At 47.2% G+C, this 22,057-nt stretch overlaps 1 protein-coding gene across 1 annotated transcript in view; it reads left to right on the forward strand.

Moving 5' to 3' along the window:
• The first annotated feature begins 407 nt into the window (after window positions 1–407).
• Window positions 408–22,057, forward strand: part of DENND11 (DENN domain containing 11) — a 36,857-nt gene continuing 15,207 nt past the window's right edge. The window contains exons 1-3 of the mRNA XM_040643921.1: window positions 408–675; window positions 15,384–15,483; window positions 16,650–16,808. Coding sequence (XP_040499855.1) covers window positions 408–675; window positions 15,384–15,483; window positions 16,650–16,808 — 527 coding nt within the window. The remainder of the gene's footprint in view (window positions 676–15,383; window positions 15,484–16,649; window positions 16,809–22,057) is intronic.

Here is a 22,057-nt window from a genome sequence, read left to right on the forward strand (position 1 = left end):
TTATGTAACACATTTCTGTCACGGTCCATATGACCAGGGGAACCACAGAAATAATGATGGCGTATAAAAATTCGCGCTGGTACCGTTATCCGACGGGATCCTAGGTGAGAAGGCCCCTCAGCCCCGCGCAGGTGGACGGAGCCAGGTGGATGCGCGTCCATGCCACCGGACGTTTCCTGTACGCGGGCATACACATGCATCCGTGAGGCCAAACCCGGCGCGCAGGTCGGCCAAGCCGGTGGGGAGGACGCCTTCTCCCGCTGGATCGGAGCGCCCACTGGCGCGGGCGGGGCGGCGCGGGGCAGGTGCGGCCTCGGGCGGTGCGGCGGCCCGGCCCGGCGAGGGGAGTGCCCGCAGCCCGCCCCTGCGCCCGCCCCTCGCAGCCCGCGGCTCCTCCTCGCTTCGCCATGGTGGAGCGGGGAGACGCGGCGCCGCTGCTGCGCTGGGCCGAGGGCCCCGCCGTCTCCCCGCCGCAGGCCCCGGAGCTGCAGGCTGGAGGCCGGGGCTGGGGCAGCGGCGGGGGCGGCCGGTCGGTCGCGGAGCCGCCCAGGAGGCGGGAGACCGAGGAGCTGGGCGCCGCTGAGGTGCTGCTGCAGCCCGGGCGCCTGGAGCTGGGCGACGTGGAGGAGGACCAAGTGGTGGCCGTGTTCGTGGTCACCTTCGATCCCCGCTCGGGTGAGAGCCGCTCCGGGAGGGTGGGCAGAGGGTCGCCCACCCCCGGGCTTTGGGGGCGGCGGGGGGAGGGGCTCGCTGCGCGCGCACCCGCACCCACACACCTGCACCCCCACCCGGCCGCCGGGCTCCCTCGGAGCGAACAGAGTGCCCCCGCGAGGTCTGGACGCGGGACGCGGGGCTTTGTTCCCTGCGCCCTCCGAACCCCTCTCTTTCCCGTCCCGCGGCCTCCCGGCAGAGCCGCAGTCCGCGCCGCCGTCCCCACAGCCTTGTTTGCACTTCTCCAATACTGGAGGACCCCGTTTGCGGCCACGGGCGCGCTGGCTTTTGTTTTCTTGCTTGGCTGAAAGGTTTTTTTTTCCCATCAAGAGCAGAAACGCCCCCCAGGTGAACTCCTGAAACGGCGTGTACTGAGCTTCCAGGTTCTCTGCTTCCCCGCCCTCGCTCCCCATCACTCCCCGCACGGTAACTTTCCAAGCGGCCAAGTTCACTTGCTCTGACAGCATCATTTGGAGGAATTAGTGCAGGGAGCGTTAAGGGATGGGACTGAGGGATTAAGCTGGAGACGGATTAAAGGAGAAGCCTCCTCAAGTAGACTCTTTCTGGTTTATTTGGAGAATTAAAGGGTTACCTAAAATAATCTTGGGCTTGGCCACTCAGGACGGAAGAGTCCACGTGAACGGTAAGAGACTTCATGGGGGGGCTCAGAAGGGAGTAAATACGCTCTCGGAAAGCCTCAGGTGGTCGGTGAGGGGCCTCGAGCCCCAGCGCATCTGCTCTCAGCTCTGAAGGAAGGAAGGCTGGTAGTCCTAGTTCTGGGGTTTTAGGAAACCCAGGGATTTCTTTCGGACCTTGACTCCCCAACGGAGCCCTGGAATGTGGAGTGCCTGTTAGTGAAGGGAAAGATCTGCTTCCTCCTGGTCCTCCAAGGAGGTGTTCTGAAGACCCAGATGGGCTGCCACGGGGTGCAAGGAGGAAGGGTTGCGATCTTCAGAGGGCAGAAGACACAGTTTGCAGGCCGGGTCACCTAACTAGAGCCAGGAATTATAAACCGGCAAGACTCAGAAACAGTGCCAACAGGTGGAGGGACTAGGCCTTTCTGACTCCTGTCTGTTCCTTGGCCCTGTGGCTCCCAAACTTTTTTGACCGCAGCCCACTGTTGGAAATTAATTTCACATCACAGTCAGTGCACTCACACACGTAATTGAAGTTTCTTGAGATAGTACTAACCCCTTCTACACGTAGTACGTACTGATATTTTCTTTTTTTTTTTTTAATACCTGCTGGTCGACTGGTGTGATTGGGACTCCAAGATACCAATAATTTGAAAAATTACTCTTGACCAAAGTAATCCGTATTGCTAGACAAAAACAGACACTTTGTAACTAATAATATTCCTGAGGCCCTACCCCATCATCTACAGGTAAATAGATGCAGGCGTGAGACTCATTCTGGGAAACACTGAAGGAGAACTAGAAGAAACAGCAAGCGAACACAACAGGGTCTAATTCAGCAGTTGTAGTTCAGGCTGCAGAGGGTAGGGAGGGGGAGGAGAAAAGAAAAATCCTGCATTAACCGCAGATGGAGTTGATAAAATGGAAGAGCACAGCAGAGCCGGGACCCTCCTGCTGCTTTGTCGGTCCCAGCTGTGACCATCTTTTGGCCGGGTTTGTGTATATGGAATATTTGTGTGTATGTGTGATGGTGTAATGCACATACACACAAGGGTGGGTCTATGGAACGGTCTTCAAATTAAGGTTAGTGTGGAAAGAAGGGATTGTAACTGATACTTGGACACTGCAGGCATCAGTGGTGTTTCATGTCATCGTGGTTGTCACTCTAATTGGATCATCGTTTGTGCCTAGTTCAACCATGAGCAAGCAGACCAAGAATGAGTAAGTAATTTGGAAATATTAACTAGCCAATCCACACTTGACTTTAAGTCCAATTGTCTGAACCTTTGTCCCCCAGCTTTTTGTTGGAAAGGAAGGGAAGGAGCAGGGGGAGAGGGCAGGGGAGAGAATGTGTGTTTCACTTTGGTTGGTGGTTTTTTGTTTTTGGAAAGGTGCTGTTCCCTGCCCATTAACTTCTCTTTTGTCATCTATCGCTGTCCAGGCTGGCACTTGGCACCTTGTAAAACTACTCAGTACCTCTATAAAGTGAAAATTACATGGTGCATCTCCCAAAGTGGAAGCTGGAATGAGTGCTCCTGAGGCTTCCGGATCCTCCAAGGGTAGCACCAGGACTCAGAGCTCCTGAGCTGTCCCTTGTATGATAGGTGAGGAAGTCCTGGTCTGGAGAGGTGAGATGCCAGTCGTCCATTGCCCAGTGAGCTGGAGATCACGGCACCAGGCCATGTCTCCTGGTTTTAGTTCAGTGTCCTCTGGACTCTGCTGCCGACGCAGAACTGCCGTGTGTTTCTACTTAATCCTGGTCCACCAAGAGTGGCCGGGTGGCTCAGTGGGCTAGGGCGTAGTGCTAGTAACACTGGTCCCCCAAGACTTTCGCCCTTCCTTAACCTGTGATACCGAAAATAGTAAAGCAAATACGGACTTCTTTGCAAAAATCAGAACATATCACGTGGGAGACATTGTCTAGACTTTCACCTGCCTGCTTACCTCTCCACTCCCCACCCCATGTTTCTTCCACCTGTGTCCTGTTTCCTTCCCTAGGAGCTCCGCCCTTCTCCCCAGATCTACCCAGTCATTTACTGCCCTGCCCATGGCAATTTCGTTCAGCTCCCCACCTGGCATATGTTAACGGTTGGCCCCCGTGCACACAAGAGGGTGCGAGGCCATGTGGGAGGGGAGAATGCACACCTGTGGCGCATCTGTGGGGTGGGAGTGGTCTATGCGGTGAAAGTGGCTAAAGAGAGGGTATGAGGGAGGAGTGGGTCCTTGTTAGGGTGTGGGTGGCTGTGCACACAGGTACACATGCATCCGGCAGGAATATGCCTCGTGTTTCTGCAGACTGGTGTGTGGCAGTGAGATGCCGGTTCCTTTGTACTTCTGGATACAGGTTTTCAGTTGGGCACCTGTACAAAGAATCAGAAGAGGGTAGAGACATGAAAAATGTGATTTTCTTTGGATTCGTGGCTTGAAAATTATGCTGGTCAGATCTACAAATGACGTGAGGACTAGGGACTTTGGGTTCAAGTGAACTAGAGGCTTGTGCGCCGCGAGCGCGCTCTCTCTCTCTCTCTGTCATTCAGTCTCTCCGTGGAGCGGGGAGCCCTTGGGATGGCGGTGCTGGCCATCTGGGCTACAAAGCTGCTATTGAAACCAGGCCCAGATGCTAACTCTGCAAGCCAGGTGGGAGAGGTTGGGCAGCCAGGATCTTGTTTTTGCATTGTGTTCAACCCAGGATTCACGCCCGGATTTTCAATTTGTATTTTGTTCTTTGAGTTTCTAGTAAAATTTTCTTACTTTTTTCTGCCCACTTGTGTGTGGGCCTGCGGCAGATAAGGCTTTGGACTCCATGTCTGACACCAGTGAATCACTGGACTGTTTCTTGAGAAGAGATCCACTTTAAAATGCTACACCTCCCCCCAACACACACACCGAGTTCTTAAGTGGGGAGCCTGGGGGGAATTCCTATGTATTGTGTGTTTGAGTTGGGCCACTGAGGGGGGCCCTGGGGAAGGCTGAGAGGAGGAGGGCTGAGGTTTTAAGAATCTCTTTTTTTCCTTTGTTCTTCCTGATGAGGGACGAATTACTACCACCTGTTCCTCCCTCAACTGCTAGCCACTGCCTAAATCACACCTCAACACCTGTTTAATTTCGTCTCAATGCCCCTGTTTATATCCGATGAGTGTATTTATTTAAGATCACTCGCACTGATTCTAATCTCCATACATTCTCCGTGAAGTCCACAGGATGCAAGCATTTGCTTTTACACGGTGCAGACGAGGGGACACAGCAGATTCGGGCTAGGTGCGCTGTCCTAGGCACAGCTTGGAGCACTGCCCAGGTCTCCTGATTCTTGCAGATAGTAAGTGGCTCCAGCCACGCCTGGAGAAGTGACAAAGTAGAATCAGAATAGAAGGTTTGGAACATAATTTTGAGACGCCAAGAGCAGTCCTGAGAATAGCCAGCTCCAAGGGCAAAGCAAGGGCCGGTTCTGCGAGTCAACCAGGAGGTCCTTGGAGTGATTAACGGTGCCACATCCTTTCTCGGTAGCTCCCTCAGATGTCGGTGGTTCACTTCATTAGTCCCACATTGGCAGAATCTTCCCCCGCTACTGGTGATTCACCTGCTTGTGGTTTTCGGGGAGAAGTCCGTCTGTGGCCATCTGCTGTGAATTCTGTGTCTTCCCTTAAAAGAGAGCGTAAAGCAGAAGTGGGAGCCATCACGCCCACCAGTTACGGGGTGGCCGCTGTGGCCGGGAGCTGGACTAGGGGTTTCAGGGACCTGGCCTCTGATCCTTCCAACACTGCTCGTCACTGTCACGGTGAGAAAAGCAGATGCCCTGAGCCCATTAAGTCACTGAAGTTATGGAGCAGAGAGGGCAGAGCCCAGTGGCGAGCAGGGTCTCCAGGGCCTGCCCTCCCTCCGCACACCGCTGCCCAGGGTAACATGATACAGGGCCGGTGAAATGCAACCGTTTTTCCACCTAAAATTAATGCATTGGAGTTCAGCCATGAACGGCCTAGGGCTGACTTGAAATCACCAGGATTGATTTCTTCCTGTCTTAGGTTTCTTTATACTGACTCTTCCTTTGCTTGGCGCATACTCTCATCCCAGGTGGTTTAAAAACTATTTAAAACCATTTAAGACCAAAAGTCAATAGAGGCTGTTTCCTTTTCTGGTGTTTGAAGTCTTTTGGGGTTTCTTCCTTCTCTGGCATTTGGTGGCCCCCTAAGGAAGTGAGGGGAATGTGGTGTTGGGACTACAAGTACCGCTGGAGTCTTGCCTTTCTTCCGGAGACGAGATTCCTTTTTTGTTCCCGACCGGAATTAGTGGATGTGTGTATGCTGATGAGAAGAAGCTGATGGACCATGTAAAAAAAAAAAAAAAAAAGGCATATGTTGGGGGGGGGGAAGGGATGCAAAGCTCCGCTCTTGAGGTCAGAAGGAGCTGTAACAGGACCGTGAGCTGACATAGTCACTGCTTCTGATGTGAAGACCTCAAGAGGAAATTCTTTTTTTTTAATTTAAATTCAATTTAATTACCATATAGTGTATTATTAGTTGCAGAGGTAGAATTTAGTGATTCATCAGTTGCCTATAACACCCAGTGCTCATTACTAATGGCGTGCCCTCTCTAATGCCCATCACCCAGTTACCCCATCCCCCCACCCCCCTCCTCTCCAGCAACCCTCAGTTCGTTTCCTAGAGTTAAGAGTCTCTTAGGGTTTGCCTCCCTCTCTGGTTTTGTCTTATTTTTCCCTCCCTTCTCCCCGTGTTCAAGAGGAAATTCTTGATTGGGAACCACCCAACGGGAGGGAGGAGGAGGAAGGAAAGTCACGTGTTTCCCCATAGAGATCATTTTGATTAAGATCCTTGTTCTATCTACTTGAAATATTTTGAGCTGAACTTTCTAGCGGGCAGCAGCCGCAGCATTGAAGTCTGCTGTCCCAGAGAAACGCCGGCTGCCCCAACCCCCTCACATGGAAGCAGAAAGAAGACGAGGCAGTCCTGGGTGCGGGAGATAGGACCGAGTGTGTCCTAGCTAGCGCAGGAGCTCGTCAACCATCAGCCCTGGGAGGCGCTGGCAGGCACACAGTGGCTGGGCTGACCTTCCGTCCACAGCCAGCCTCAGCCTTGCCCTCTGGCTTCCCCTGGGTGACTGAGCTGCCCGCCCAATAGGCTGGGAGACCAGGTGCCTTTCAACAGGGTCATATTTGCCTTTGCATGAGCCCAGCCCCTGGCATTTGCTGCCAAGTCCTGCTCTGCCAATATTTATTGAATAGCTGGCTGGATGTACCCAATGCACTTGGCCCCATGTGGCCCTTCCCTATAAGTTGTCTTTGCAGCTAGAGGCAAGGCTGGGCCTCGAGGTGGGTCCACGGGTGGCCAAGAGGAGCAGGGGAAGGAGAGAAAGTGAGGGGAAAAGGCACTTGTCAGTGTTGCCTCCTCTCTCTTTGATTGATGACCCCTCGGATGAGCCCTTTCTGTCGAATCCTTTGGGGCCCCAGCGTCCTGGCAGGGTTCCTAAAGTACAGCGAGGGTATTTGGGAAACCAGAGGGCTTGCAGTGGGAAGACCAAGCCTGGGGTGGCTAGTGTTTGGGGAGTGGGGGGGGGGGGGGTCGGGCATTAAATGGCTCACCACAATGATTTTATTTTTGCCAAATCACTTTCCTTTAAGCCTCTACAAGCTGTATATGTAAACTGGCTTCCAATTTTTGCAAATAGTGTAATATTTCTGTTAGGCATGACCTTTAGCCATGGTGCCTCTTTATTATGCCATTTATTGCACATTGCCTCCATTATATTTTGCTTTTGCAAAATCCTTTCTGCTTCTGTTTTTTCACATCCCTATTATTTACATTATTTCCCCAATTTGTGTCGAAATTTTTTAAACCTCAGAAAAGTTGGAGGAATAGTGCAGTGAAAACTTTGAGTCCGCCCCTAATTGTGGACAATTTCGCCATATTTGTTTTATCCTTACACAGCTCAGCTGTGATGTGAAACATGCATTCCTAAAAATCACTGTGCTATTAAAGACTTGTGGCGAAAGTCACAAGGTTTATGGAGAAGATGGGGTCAGGACATGGCACTCAGAAACTGTAATGACAAGTTTGAAAAAAGATGGGAACTGAATACAAATGGTAGGACAATTTTACATGTGATAACTGATTAAGAAATACATAAATACTCAAGGTATGGCACTTTACTTTAAGACCTAACTTTGCATGTGAAGGTGGATGTCGGAAGGGTTGAGCTTGTGATTTATGGTGACATGGAAGCAGGGCTATGTGACCTTTGATGGACAGTAGTGACCCTGGAAATGACAGGCGCGGCTCCTAACATGGTGAATTTGGGTAACTCGAGAGTGCTTAAGGTGTGGAGGGGGGTGCGTTTTGTGTATTTCTGTGTGGCTCATTTCAGCTGGATGCAGTTCTCAGCATTCTTGTTGCGACCCTTGTGATCAAAATCATGGATCAGCAAACAGGAAATCCCCTGTGATCAAACTGTTCCCTAATGTATCAAATGCTTTGAAACAAATTCGGCCAGCATTATAGCACAACTGACTGGAGAGAGGTATGCTTATCTTTTGATGCTGAACTATTCGACAGTAAGTTCCAGGCATCATAATATTTCATTTCTGAATACTTCAGGATAAATCTCCTTAGAATAAGGCCATTTTCCTATAAAACCACAGTATCATTACCAATCCTAGGGTTATTAACCTAGGCTAATTCATCTATTTGTTTATTTTTATAATGAATACATTTAACCTTTTTTTAGACCAGTTTCCGGTTGACAGGAAAACTGAGCAGAAAGTAGGGAGGGTTCCCATACCACCTTCCCACCGTTTCCCCGTATGACCATCTAGCCTTCCTGGGGGATGTTTGTTGCAATTGATGAACCAATATTGATAAACTCTTCACTGAAGCACCTAGTCTGCATTAGCGTTTACTCCTTGTGTTGTACATTCTATGGGTTTGAGAAATGCTCAGTGTTACGTATCCACCACAACAGTATCCTACTGACATAGTTTCATGGCCCTGAAAATCCTCAGTGCCACCTGTTTGTCCTTCCTTATTCACTGATCTTTTTCCTGTCTCTCCCCAGACTGTCACAGAGTTGGACTCCTACAGTATGTCGCCTTTTCAGACTGGCCTCTTTCACTGAGCAATACGCACTGAAGGTGCCTTCATGTCTTCGTGGCTTGATAGCTCGTTATTTCTGAATCGTATTTTATGGTCTTCATGTCCCACCATTTGTTTATTGATTCACCTGTTGAAGGACGCCTTGGTTGCTTCCAGTTGGGGCAGTTACAAATCAGACTGCTGTACCCATTCATGTGCAGGCTTTTGTGTGGACATAAGCGTCCAGCCATTCAGTAACGGTGAAGGAGCGTGATTGCCTGATCGCGCGCGTGCTCAGACTGTGTTTAGTTTTGTAAGAAACTGCCGAACTTTGGGCCATTTCGCGTTCCCACCAGCAGCGAATGAGGCTCCCCGTTGCTGTAACCCTTGTTAGCATTTGGTGTTTTCCGTCTTTTGGATTTTGACCATTCTTTTTTTTTTTTTTTTTTTTTTTTAAAGATTTTATTTATTCGACAGAGATAGAGACAGCCAGCGAGAGAGGGAACACAAGCAGGGGGAATGGGAGAGGAAGACGCAGGCTCACAGCGGAGGAGCCTGATGTGGGGCTCGATCCCGTAACGCTGGGATCACGCCCTGAGCCGAAGGCAGGCGCTTAACCGCTGTGCCACCCAGGCGCCCCTGGATTTTGACCATTCTAATAGGTGCCTAGTAGAATCTTGTTGTTTTGATTTGGAATTCCCTGGTGACATGTAATTTTGAGCATGTTTTTCTTACACTTATTTGCCATCCATATATCTTGTTTGGTGTGATGACTGTTCCTATCTCTCATTCATTTTTTATTTTTATTTTTTCAATGTGTATATATATGTGTATATATATATATATATATATTTTTTTTTTTTAAGATTTTATTTTTTTAGTTTTTTATGTAATCTCTATCCCCAGTGTGGGGCTTGAACTCATGACCCTGAGATCAGGGGTTACACACACACACACACACATATACACACACATATATACACACACACACACATACATACACATGCTTTATATATATATATATATACACACACACACATATATATACACATACTTTTTTTTTTATACACATACTTTTTTTAAAGATTTTTTGTCCATTTTTTAAATTGGGTGTTTATCTTTTCTTAATGTTGTGTTTTCTTAATGTGTTTAGGAGTTCTTTGGGTATTTTGGATTTAAGCCTTTATCAAGTATGTTTTTACAAATATTTTCTCTATGGCGTGTTTTTATTCTCTTAATAGTGCTTTGCACAGATCAGAAGTTTTTAATTTTAATGAAGTACAACTTATCAATTTTTTCTTCATGGATTGTGCTCCTGGTGTTGTATCTAAAAACTCATTGCTGAACCCAGGGTCCCTTAGATTTTTTCCTACGTTACCTTGCAGAAGTTTTATAATTTTGTATTTTGCAATTAGGTGTACTATTCATATGGAATTAATTTTTGTGAAAGGTGTAAGGTCTGTGTCTAGATTCTTTTTTTTTTCCCCCTGCCTGTGGACTTCCATCGTTGAAAAGATTATCCTTTCTCCATTGTATTGCATTTGCTCCTTTGGCAAAGATCAGCTGACTGTATTTGCGTGGGTCTCTTTCTGGGCTCTGTGTTCTGTTCCCTTGATCCGTTTGTCTAATTTTGTCTGATCACTGTTTTGATTACTATCGCTTTTATAGTAAGTCTTGGAATTGAGTATGTCCGTTCTCCTGACTTTTTCTTCAGTCTTGTGTTGACTATTTGGAGTCTTTGGCCTTTCCATAGAAACTTCAGAATGAATTTTTTAATATCCACAAATTGGGATTTTGATTGAAATTGCATTGGCCCTATAGCATAAGGAAATGTGAAATTCCCTAGGCCCAGATTGTACTCTAATATTTCAGTTGTGTTAACGCTAATTCAGCGAGCGTCATATCAGAACTGACTGTGTACAGAGATACTTTTTTTTTTCCCAAGCCATTTGAAAGTAAATGCAGACACGATGATACTTCTAAATTCTTGAGTATAAACTTCCTAGGAAGAAGGACATTTTCTTATGACCACAATAACATTACCCCCTAGGGTGATTAACATTAATTCGTCAGTTAGCTTTTTTAAAACAAACAAACAAAAAAAAGCCTGTCCGCGATAAAGCTGTTTTTCTTTCTTGTTTTACTATTATTTTGAATACCTATCCTGTCCCGTGCTAAGCAGTGTGCTGTGTTAGGATCTGAAGATAAACAAGCGAAGTTCCTGTCTTGAAGTCCCGTCTCCTGTGGACATAGACATCTTAGACAGTGATTATTCTGGCGTGAGGACCACAGTAGCTTCATTTCCTTTCCTTTCACTCAAGGAGTGTGTCAGCTGAGGCATCCTTCCTGCGAGATAGAGAACTATCTCCAGAGCAGTGTTCTGGAGCGGGTGCTCATTCCATAATCCGCCAGCCTGCCCCTGGTGGAACTTTCCCCTGAGGGACTTGCATCCGTCTAGAAGTTAAGAATGTCACTCCCAGGATGTCATTCCCTCCATCTGAGTCTTTGAGTTTCTGTATGATGAGGATTGGACAGGCACAGGGAGCAAGGGTGACGGCTTTGAGAACCAGGCTGAGGAATGGGGCTCTATTCTACCGGTCAGCGGTATCGAGTAACACGTGGATTTGGCCACGAATCCCAGGGACCCAAATTAACAGCGGCTTCATCAAGATAGGAGTTGATTCCTCTTTCATGCAATAGGAGATAGCTGGCCTAGGGCTGGAATGCTGGCTCAGCTCCACGGGCTCATCCGGGGACCTAGATTCGCGACGGCTTGTCACCACATCCACAGCCCAGGCAGCAGGATAGAGGAAGGGGCAGCATACTCCTTCCCTGTGAGGTGCTTCTTGGCAACTAGACCCCTCACTTCTGTCCAGATCCCACTGGCTAGAACTGACTCATGTAGCCTTACCTAGATGAAAGAAGGTACTGAGAAACACAGTTGTCATTTGGAAGGCCATGTGCCTGGCTAACTGTGGAATATTCTATTCCCTGTAAGAAAGAAAGAGTGGATACTGAGGTCAGCTTGCATCTCCTTCTATACTAGCATATTTTCTTTAAAAAAAAAATGCCTTCTATAAAATGAGTCCCTTAGGATGCTTCTTAAAAATAGATTTATTGGGCAAAAAATTTTGGAAACATTGAGGTCTCATAGAAATTCACAATGCGCAGTAACATGTTAAAGCCTCTGAGAAGTTCTGCAGTAAAGAAATGTGTCTGTCCGGGTTTAACCTGAGATAATTTGGCTGAAATCCCTTTTTAAAAATTTTATTTTTTTGCAGAAGCCCTGTTAACATAAGCTTTGGGAAACACTGCTTTGGGAATTATTAAAGGTTTCTTAGTGTGCAGTGATGTAGACATTTTTACGTAGTTCCACTCCTAGGGATGTTGTCAACAGAAATGTGCGTATTATGTCAATCAAAGTGTAATCAAAGAAACAGAAGTACTAGGAGATGTCTGAAGGGATTTATTGCAGGAAGTTGATCTTACAGAATTGTGGGAGCTGGGCAGACAGTTTGTGTGAGGCTGCTGTCTTTCTGCCGGATGATGGAGCTTGAACTCTACTGGGTGGGCAGTTAGGGAAGAAGAGAGTACAGGTGGGAAGATGGAGAGAAGCTGGAAGTCATGAGGATGTAGAGGAACCCAGGTCAGTCGGCCTCCAGCTTTAAGGATGTGGGTGTCCCGATGAAGCTGATGCCCTTCGTGGTGGAACTAAACTCTCACCTGGCTTAGGGGTCACAGGAGGTGAAAGAGGGTCCCGGGGAGGGTGGGTCCAGCAATCACAGGCCTGGCTGCCGCCCTGCCCTGCTGACCCCCAATCAAGGTGGCCTGCAAATGGGCAACAGTGCCCGTGGGCCACCTGATGCTTCTCTTCCAGCCGTCTGATATGAATACACGATGCCTTCTGCTTCCCTTCCACATGCCCCGTCTCACCGGGAGGCATACGAGGGAGGGAATTCTGAGCAACCTGGGGCAGCCCAGCCAGGCTGACGCATTGCAAAGCCACCACACATGTGTTCACTGCTTGACAAGTGTAGGAGTTCTTACAGCTGTCTGGCTGTAATAGCTTCAAATTGGAAATAAGCTAAATGTGCATCAGCAGTTAAAGAGCGACTGTGTTACATGCGCAGGAGGGAAGGAGGAAATGAACAGACTGTTGCTTTGTGTATCAACATGAATGAATCTTGCAAAAAAGTATTGCGCAAAAGAAGACACAAAAGAATACAAACTATGATTGTGTCCGTATGCATTTCAAAAGAACCAAGCTAATTCGCGGTGTTGGAGGTCAAGATAATAGTTTCCGTGGAGACAGGGTTCGTGAGGGCCACAGAGAGGCTTCGGATGTGCAGATGGTCTGCTGCTCAATCCGGGTGCTGGTTACCCGGCTCTGTGCCTGCTGGGAAATTCCCTGAACCGGATAGCTATGATTCGTGTGCTCTTCTGTACGTAGCTTCCAGGAGAAAAGTGGAGGTCAATTAAAGTTTTAACAAGTTACTGAGCCGTCATGGACCAGTCAGAGCGGGGAGAGGAGGCAGCAGATACGGGAAGAGGCAGGTTCTGTGAGGGAGGAGGACAGAGGCTGCCTGCGGGGCATCGCAGCTCTGTCCCACACTGTCCCTTCCTAGGCTGGCCATCTGCTGCCATCGTGAGGGGTTAGGGCAGTGCACACAGAGGCCCAGGCAGCAGCTCACCAGCATGTGGCACAAGGTAGGGACCATGATCCCGTATATGTGGGGGCGGCCCCAGTACCTTTTTAAGTTCCCTGGGAGTCCTGATGTACTCCACAGGCAGAAAGCCGCTGGACTCTAGAGACAGTAGACCTGGATGGCAAGGGGGAAAAGTGGGAAGACCTTTATCCCCACGTTCACCCCTCTTTCAGAGTCCACCGTGCTTTCTCTTGTCTTTAACCCAGACACACACAACATCGTCCTAGCCTCTTTTATAAAATACTAATTCCCCTTTCCATGCTTTTGTTTTAGCTCCCTGCTAGTCAGAGCCATGATTCCTCTCCTGAAAGTAAACTAGTTGAAAGCTCTTAGGCTATGAAAACTCTGTGATGTCTGCCGTGTTTGGAGACTGGATCGTATGTCGGGAGACTGGATACGCAACCTTTCCGATATTACGAGCAGTGATCTGCAAGCCCTGTGGGCTGGATTGCTGATGGCATTTCTAATGCCTGGGAAAGTTTGTTCTAAAATCCTGCAATCCCTCCCACCTCTGTTTACACTCACAGGGCCACCACCCACTCCTGGGGAGACCATACCAAGGCCTGCTGCTTCCGCTGCCCCCTGTACCCCCAACTCCTTCCACCCTTCTCTGCCTTTGGAGGGGTCATTGCACACATTTCTCTCCCACCTGGCCGAGGCCCATCAGTGAGGAACGCCGAGACCTGTGCCAGGTGCTCAGAGCACGAGGGAAGCATGCGAGCCTCTGTCTCCATTGAATTTGTATCCCTCTTGTACTTGATACTCGGGAATTTATTTTTAATTAATTTTTTTCCCTTCTTTGAAGTTGGGAATTATGTAGCTGGGAGCGATCTTACAGGTGAGTCCGCCTCCTCACTTACTGAATTGCCCTCATGTTACAATTGAGGAAACCAAGACTCCATGAGGTCTTACCAAAGGTCACACAGCTTGTAGCAAAACCAAGCCTTGAATCCAAGTCTCTCCTGCCCCAGGTGCGTGTTTAAATGCTGCACCATCCCCTGCCAGGTGACTGGTCTAGCCTCATGCAGGGAGTCCGGGGCAGGCCCCTCAGTGCCTGACAGCCCCTGCAGAGTGCCAGCTCGGCTGGTTAGGGGTGACTAAGCACGTTTCCTTAATGTCTCATTGTTTCCTCATGTACAAATGGGAGAAAGTCGAGAATGTGATGATTACACAACTCTCCCTTGAACTGTTTGCTTTAAGTGAGTAAACTGTACGGTATGTGAATTGTATCTCAGTAAAGCTGTTAGGAAAAAAATAAACGTGAAATCTCACACATAGCTTATTATTTCTATTTTGAAAATTTGTGAATATGCAAGAAAATAATGGGAAATCTTCCATAGTGTTCTGTCAAGTCTCCGGGTAACACTGTTACCGTGTGTGTCTCTGATTCCCCCAATCTGATGGATGCTCCTGACTGCCTCGTTCTAAAATCTGTCCTTCTCCTCTATCATGCATTTATCCCCCGGAAATATAATCATTTGGTCTCCTTCTTCATCCCTGGACTCTAATCTCTTTGAGGTCAAGGGCTATGTCTTATTTGATTTTGTAGCTCCAACACCCAGCCCAGTAGAAACTCAGTAATTAATGGATGAGTGAATGAGCCCCCAGGTTCTAGAAGCAAAGAACCGAGGGCTGAACCGAGGATGTGGGCCTCACCTGGGGGGGGGGGGGCGGGGAGAGAAGAAAGAGTTCAGGAAGGAAACAGCTACCTGGGTCAGAGAAGTAGGAAAAGAACCAAAGTCGTAGTCTATTTGTCAAGGAAAAAGAGGAAGAAACTTTTGAGGAATTCTCAGATGCCACAAAGTGGTCAATGTAAATGTGAATCAAAATAAAAAGAGTTTGGGGTTTGTCAGAGTCAGGAGCTGTAGAAGGACAAGATGGAGCAAGATCTCAGGGTTAAGAAATGGGGGGAGAGGGTAAAAACATGCCCTTGAAAGTGAGGCCATGAAAGGAAGGAGGTTTGGAAGTGATTAAGCAGAATGACATCACCAAAGACCGTATCCTTGCTAGACAGGAGACTGTGCTTATCTCAAGGCAGATATGGAATCTCCTTTAAGGCCCACCTCCTGGCACTTCGGAGTAACTGGGGAGCTCTGCCAGCATGTGGGTGGTAGATGAGATGACCCACTTGAGTGTCTTGGTGGCCGAGTCAGCAGTGCATTTACTGGGCAACCAGATGCCCTCAGCTCCTGCACCAGGCCCTCTTCTTTGAATGACTGTTTCTTTTAACATGTATCCTCCCTTCCCCACAGGGAACATGGTGGAATGGTGCTTACCTCAAGATATTGACCTTGAAGGTGTTGAGTTCAAGTCTATGGCCAGTGGGTCCCATAAAATTCAGTCTGACTTCATGTAAGTATTTCAGAATGTAAATCTTCTCTGTATCATTTCCTCTCCTCACATACTTTCCCCGGAGCATCAGGGCTCGCATCAGGGAGGCTTCCGAGGCTGTGTGGAAATGCCCTGAAAATATACGTGTCGTTTTGTGTTTATATCCGTTTTCTGGCAAGGAGGTCCCAGCTTTCATTAGGTTCTCAATGGTTTCATGAACTCCAAAAGTTAAGAACGATGAGAGGTTCTCTCCCTTTTAAGAAATTACTAGATCTCGTTTGAGGTTTGGCTTTATTGAAAGGATGGACTTTCAGTTCAGTTTGGGTTACCTTAAGCCATTTATGTGCCAAAACTTGAAATTCCAGCTTTAAGTAAGGCCAGTTTATAGTCCTGTGTAATTAAGATCTGTGCGAGGAGGAGCAGACGGCTAGAACATCCGGTAATGAAGAACGAGGTAGCTTGAATCTTCTCACTGGGCCGCAACCGGGACAGAAGTATGAGAAAGGGGAAGGAATAAAGGGGCAGCTCTGGTCCTCCACCCTGTTAAAAGTGTCAGAGACTCAGGAAGTGAGGGGAAGAAAATCAATGCAAATAAAACTGTACCATTCCAGAAGGGCCTGAAGAGGAATCTTTGTTTTGGTTCCCTATCACGTCCTGAGTTGGGTTGCAGGAGAGGAGAAGGGATCTGTCCATGGTCTGGGCAGCCGAGCCGCAGGCTTGCCAGAGGTCAAGTCCTGGCTCCTGTCGGATGACCCTTGGCGCATTCTGTAATCTCCTTGCGCCTTGGTTGTCTCGTCTGTGGGGTTGAGTGGCTTGGACCAGTGTTGCCCTGTGGTTCTAAAAACTTCATCTTCAGGCCCTGGACACCATTCTTTGTTTTCCTCGGGACTGCATCTTAAATTAAAAAACAAAGCGGGGGGCGCCTGGGTGGCCTAGTCGTTAATCATCTGCCTTCGGCTCAGGGCGTGATCCCGGCGTTATGGGATCGAGCCCCACATCAGGCTCCTCTGCTATGAGCCTGCTTCTTCCTCTCCTACTCCCCCTGCTTGTGTTCCCTCTCTTGCTGGCTGTCTCTATCTCTGTCGAATAAATAAATAAAATCTTAAAAAAAATAAAAATAAAAAACAAAGCCAAATGAAATTTCTCTCTCTGATGGTGAGCCACACTTGACTTTGGGTCCTTTCTAGCTATTTCCGAAAGGGGCCCTTCTTCGGCCTCGCCTGCTTCGCCAACATGCCCGTGGAGAGCGAGCTGGAGCGCGGCGCCCGGATGAAGTCTGTGGGCATCCTGTCTCCGTCCTACACCCTGCTTTACCGGTACATGCACTTCCTGGAGAACCAGGTTCGGTACGTGGCTTGCATACGTGTGCGGGGAGGCCACGGGGCTGTGCCAGCCGGGGGTGTGTGTGTGAGGAGCTCTCCAAGGTGAAGGCTGTGTGCCAGCATGGCGGATGCTGAACACAGCATCTGATCCATGAACATCCACGGCCACATTTCACACCTCGGGGGTGGTCTTTCTGTGTCAACCCAAGTCCTGTCCTAAGGATTCTTCACACTGCAGGGAAAGCAGGGTGGGTTTGCCTTCCGTGTGTGCTAACACTGTAATCAGTTCTGTTCAATGATGTAATCTGTTGATAGTTACATGATCTTTGTTTACCCTGAGCCACAGGAAATACCTCCTTGCCCCAGGTTGGCAAACAGCCTCTAAACTCTTGTTAAGCCTAATCCTTTATTATTTGGGGTTATTATTACTACTTGTGGTCATCGGAAAGGAATTTTTGACAGAAGCAGCAAAACTATTCATGATTTTATATATTTTTTCATTACTCCAATTTCATGTCAGATTTTGAGACAGAAATCTATCCCTAATCCCTGAAGCATTATTAAAATTTTAGCACATTTGCCTCTTTTCTGGTGTACATGTGTGTATACTTTTAAAAATATATATATACTTGGCATTATACTCTGCATACGTTTTTATACCTTATGCTTTTAAAATCATTTTAATTTTTTATATAATCTCAATCATCTTTGAAAGAACATGAAATTTGCTTATGGGAAAAAGGTTTATTATTTAAAATGTATATAAAAGTACAAATGAATTTTTTAAAAAATCTTCCTAAGTTTAACACCAAGATATCCATTGTTAATATTCAGTGAATGCCATTCTAAAGTGGAAATGATTTTATAAAAATAGGATTCATGCTTTACGAGAATTTAATTTTATCACATAGGCTTGTTTGAAATACATTGAATTTAATCTTCCTTATAGAGATCAGAGGAAAAGAATAATGAAACTGAAGGAATTGTCAAACTTCCAGTGAATTTTTTTTTTTTTTTTTACAATAAGGTATGTTATTTCTTGAAATACGCTTTCAAAGTTAAGGGAAAAGATTACGAAAACCACAAAGATAGGGTGAGATAGGGTGTCATTCCTATTTTTGTTGAGAAATAACATATATGTTCTCAGCATAAGGGTCACTGGTGGTTGTAAGTGTTTCAATTGTGGACACAGTCGGCCATCTTGTCTACCACCTCTCGGCTCCTCTGCCTTAGTTCACATCTCAGTTCTTACATATGGTGAGACTTATTCTATGTTTAGTTTTATAATCCTACTTCCCACCGTTCTTTAGTCTCGGTTCCGTGTATATCACCACAGCTGTGGCTTGGCTGTGGCTTGCCCTGTTCCTCAGCTCCTGACTGGATTTGTTTCTTGACTGGTTGGTTTTTGCCATCAAGTGCTTTATTCTGTCCTCCATGAAGGGATCGTGGGTGCTGCCTTCCCTGAGGTCTTGCGCCCTTAATCACATGTGTCTGTTACCTTTCCTCTGGGTGGATAGAAGGTTCTGGAATCTTCGTCCTCTCGGGATGCTGTATTGCTATGCTGTCTTCTGATACTGGTTGTCTGTGGAAGTCTCTGATTTCTAGATCCCTGTAGATTTTTTACTTGTGAAGTGTCTGAACTTTCTTTCCAGCGATAGTTTGTCCCTTTTGGTCTAGAGATAGGTCTTTTATTTTTAATTTCAGGAACCTTTCCACCTGTAAGAAAATATTCACCTTTCCCATTCCACTTTTTTTTTCCTTCTTTTATGCACTGGTTATGCATATTTTTTTCTCTGCCTCATCCTCCATATTTATCATTTTGATGATTATTTTAATAACTCTGTAATGCTAGAGTTGTCCCATAAGTTTTCTTGATTGTTCCCTATGGTTGAGCACTTAGCACGTTTCTAATTTTTTTTCATTGCTCCTCTGCACTCTGGAACTGTGGAGAACACCTTCATATAGATCTCTTTTTCTGTTTTTGAAATATTTCCTCAGCTTTGTGTCTCAGAAGTAAGATTATGGAGTAAAATAAACCAAAACATTTTTATTGGGATCCTGACAGTTTAAAAAAAATATATTATTCCTTTTGAAAAAACTAATTTTCCCAAGTAGACAATATTTTCTCATGGCTCAAATGTTAAAAATTACAAGGTGGCATTATATTAGTTAGGGTCCTAGCTAAATGGCAGTAACAGAGGCCCCAAAACGCAATGGTTCAAATAAGATAGAAAATTCTTTCTGATGTAATAGTCTACTGGTGCTCAAGGTGGGAAGCCTGCTGGTCCCTACAATTGTTTAGGGACCCACTCTTCTTCGCTTGCGTTGTTCTACCGTATCCTAAGAGTGACGTTTGTATTCGGAGGTGTTCTTCTCCAGTGTTCAAAGCTGCTTGCCACCACTGTTTGCATCTAGCCCAGAGGCAAGAGGGAAAGCTCCTGAAATAGCATCATCACTTCTCCCATATCACTGTCAAGTTCTCCATCACAAAGACACACCTAACAGCAAAGGAGACTGGAAGAGGTAGTGTCTAGGTCGGTGACCCTGTGACCAGTTAAAAATCTGGTGGTTCTGTTGCAAACAGGAAAAAGGGACGGATGAATTTGGGGGCAAAATTAGCAGCCCCTGCTTCAGTTTGCCACTCTGACTATTCAGATATCCAAGTGCACTCTTCTTTCCCCCTGTAGAGAACATTCCTCCCGCCCCAAGAGAGACCTCGGAGAGGCTCATCCATTTAATGCTTCTAGTCTAAAATCCAGGATTGCCGTGTGTGATACAAGGTCCTTTCATTAGATCAGTTCGTGGTTCTTTGTATCCTGGAAACCTATGAAAGAATAGGCAAGTCCACTCACTCCCCACCTCCCAAATGCAGTGGAAAAGTGGAGCAACGAGATGCCTTAACCAAGCTGGTTAAGCCTCCAACTTGGTTTCCGCACCAGTCATGATCTCAGGGTCATGAGATCGAGTTCCACGCTGGGCTCTGCACTCAGCATGGAGTCTGCTTAGGACTCTCTCTCTCCCTCTGCCCCTTTCCCCTGCTCATGCTTGCACGTGCTCGTGCACTCTCTGTCTCAAAGAAATAAATCTTTGGGGGGAAAAGAAGGTGGAATAGGAACAGTACAGACTCCTATTTGGAAAAAGGAAAGATGAGAAATCCAAGCAGCCACTAGGCCATAATAATGAAATTCTGCCGAGTGGGGATCGCAGAGCCTTCCCGTCCTGGCAGAGCAGTACGTTCCTTGTTGAAACCTAGTTATTGACAATCCCCTTGCCCATTTTCCTCCCTGGCTCCCGGCTTTGCCTTCTAGGAGGTTCTTTATCCATTTTCCGCCATAACCACTTTTGAAGCAGGCCTTGGAGAACGTGATCTTCTTGGGGCTGGAGGACACATTTCCCACTGGTGCAGGTCTGTGGGTGTAGTGGTTTCTTCAAGGGTGGAGAAGTCACAGGCTTTTATAGACCAGGCACATGACAATACAGATCCCTCAAAAACTAGGTAAGCTTCTGGTCTGTTTGCTTCCGGTCAGTTCCAGATAAAAGTATCCACTGCTGAAGATTTCTTTTGAGTCTTAGTTTTTAAACCACTGGACTATGGACTAGTTACTGGTGTCTGTTCTTGGCCTATCCATCCTTCCTCATTTTAATGGAAAGCACCTAAAGGCTGCCCCCGAAATCTGATCTTTGCAAGTGGGTGTGACTCCTGTGACTCCACTCTTAACTGGAGATTTTCACAGAAACTTTGAGAGAAGTTCTTTTTTTTTTTTTTTTTTAAAGACGGTATTTATTTGTTTGACAGAGAGCACAAGCAGGGGGAGCGGCAGGCAGAGGAAGAGGGAGAAGCAAACTCCCCGCTGAGCAGGGAGCCTGATGCAGGGCTCGATTCCAGGACCCTGAGATCATGACCTGACCTGAAGACAGATGCTTAACCAACTGAGCCACCCAGGCGCCCCTTTGAGAGAGATTCTTATCTCCTGCTTTTGGGGTACCAGAGCAGTTGGCTTTTCCAGTTCCATGGGATCCCAAAATAATTGGAGTCTTAATTATATTGCAGAACTCAGAACACTGCCCTTAGGCTGCATTTCCTTCCATTTCAGCTTGCAAACTGGCTGGTTCTTGCCTGTTTCCATCTTCCTCTTGTAGTAGCTCACTGAAAATCAGGAGCAGGCAACATTTTATCTCTAACTGCTTCCCCTGAAGTTACAAGTTTTGGTGACACGGGGCCTTGTCTTCCAGGTTACTAGTTCTAGCAAGTTTTTGGGACAGTGTAACAAGGGCTCCCAGCTTTCTAGGCTGCAACACCTCTTCTCATCACCTTCCCTTGCCAGCTGCTAAGCCAAAGGCCACAATGTCTTTTCTGATACGGGGTAACTCATTTCTAGGTACCATCTTCCGCTTTAGCTAGAGTACGGGTAAGTCGCTATAACAGAGAGACCCAAGATGTAGTGATTCAAAGGAGACCAATGTATGGCTTTTCTAGCACAACAGTCCCGGAGGAGGACAAGCAGTCCAGGGGGTTAGGTGGCTCTGTTCTGCTGGGGCCCAAGTCTTTCCGTCTTGTATGCTCCTGTCTCCTAGAGTATTGTCCTCGTCCACATGGTAGAAGCGGACCCACCGTTACCAGGTCGTGAACTTCCGGCCTGCAGGAAGAGGAAAAACACAGGAATGCCCAAGTTAAACACATCACTTCTGCTTACACATCATTGGCCAGTTCTTCGTTCCTAGCCATGCCTGGCAGCAAGAAGGTCTGGCAATTGTGGTCCTTAACTAGGCGACTATGTCACGAGCTACAATCAGAAAGGTCTAGGCTCTACCACTGGCATAAAATGAAAAGTCTAGAGGCATCTGGGCGGCTCAGTTGGTTAAGCGTCTGCCTTCAGCTTGGGTCATGATCCCACGGTCCTGAGATCGAGCCCGAGTTGGGCTCCCTGCTCAGTGGGGAGCCTGCGTCTCCCTCTCCCTCTGCCCCTCCCCACTGCTTGTGCTCTCTCTTTCAAATGAATAAAATCTTTAAAAAAAAGAGAAGTCTTCACCCAGTTCCCATATGCATCCAATAATCCCAGTAATTACTGTTAATCTCTCCTCTATCTTTCCAAAATGTGTGTGTGTGCGCGTGCAAACACAAATGTATATTCTTTATTCCCCCCTTTTCATGGAGAGTATCAGGTTATCCATGTTGTTTTCACCTTGCCATTTTCAATGAACAATATATCTAGGAGATCATACTCTCCTGTCGGTACAGAGAGTTTATCATTTCTGACAGCTGTGTATGTGCC

This window comes from Ursus maritimus, unplaced genomic scaffold (assembly GCF_017311325.1).
Source record: "Ursus maritimus isolate PB19 unplaced genomic scaffold, ASM1731132v1 scaffold_3, whole genome shotgun sequence".
NCBI lineage: Eukaryota > Metazoa > Chordata > Mammalia > Carnivora > Ursidae > Ursus > Ursus maritimus.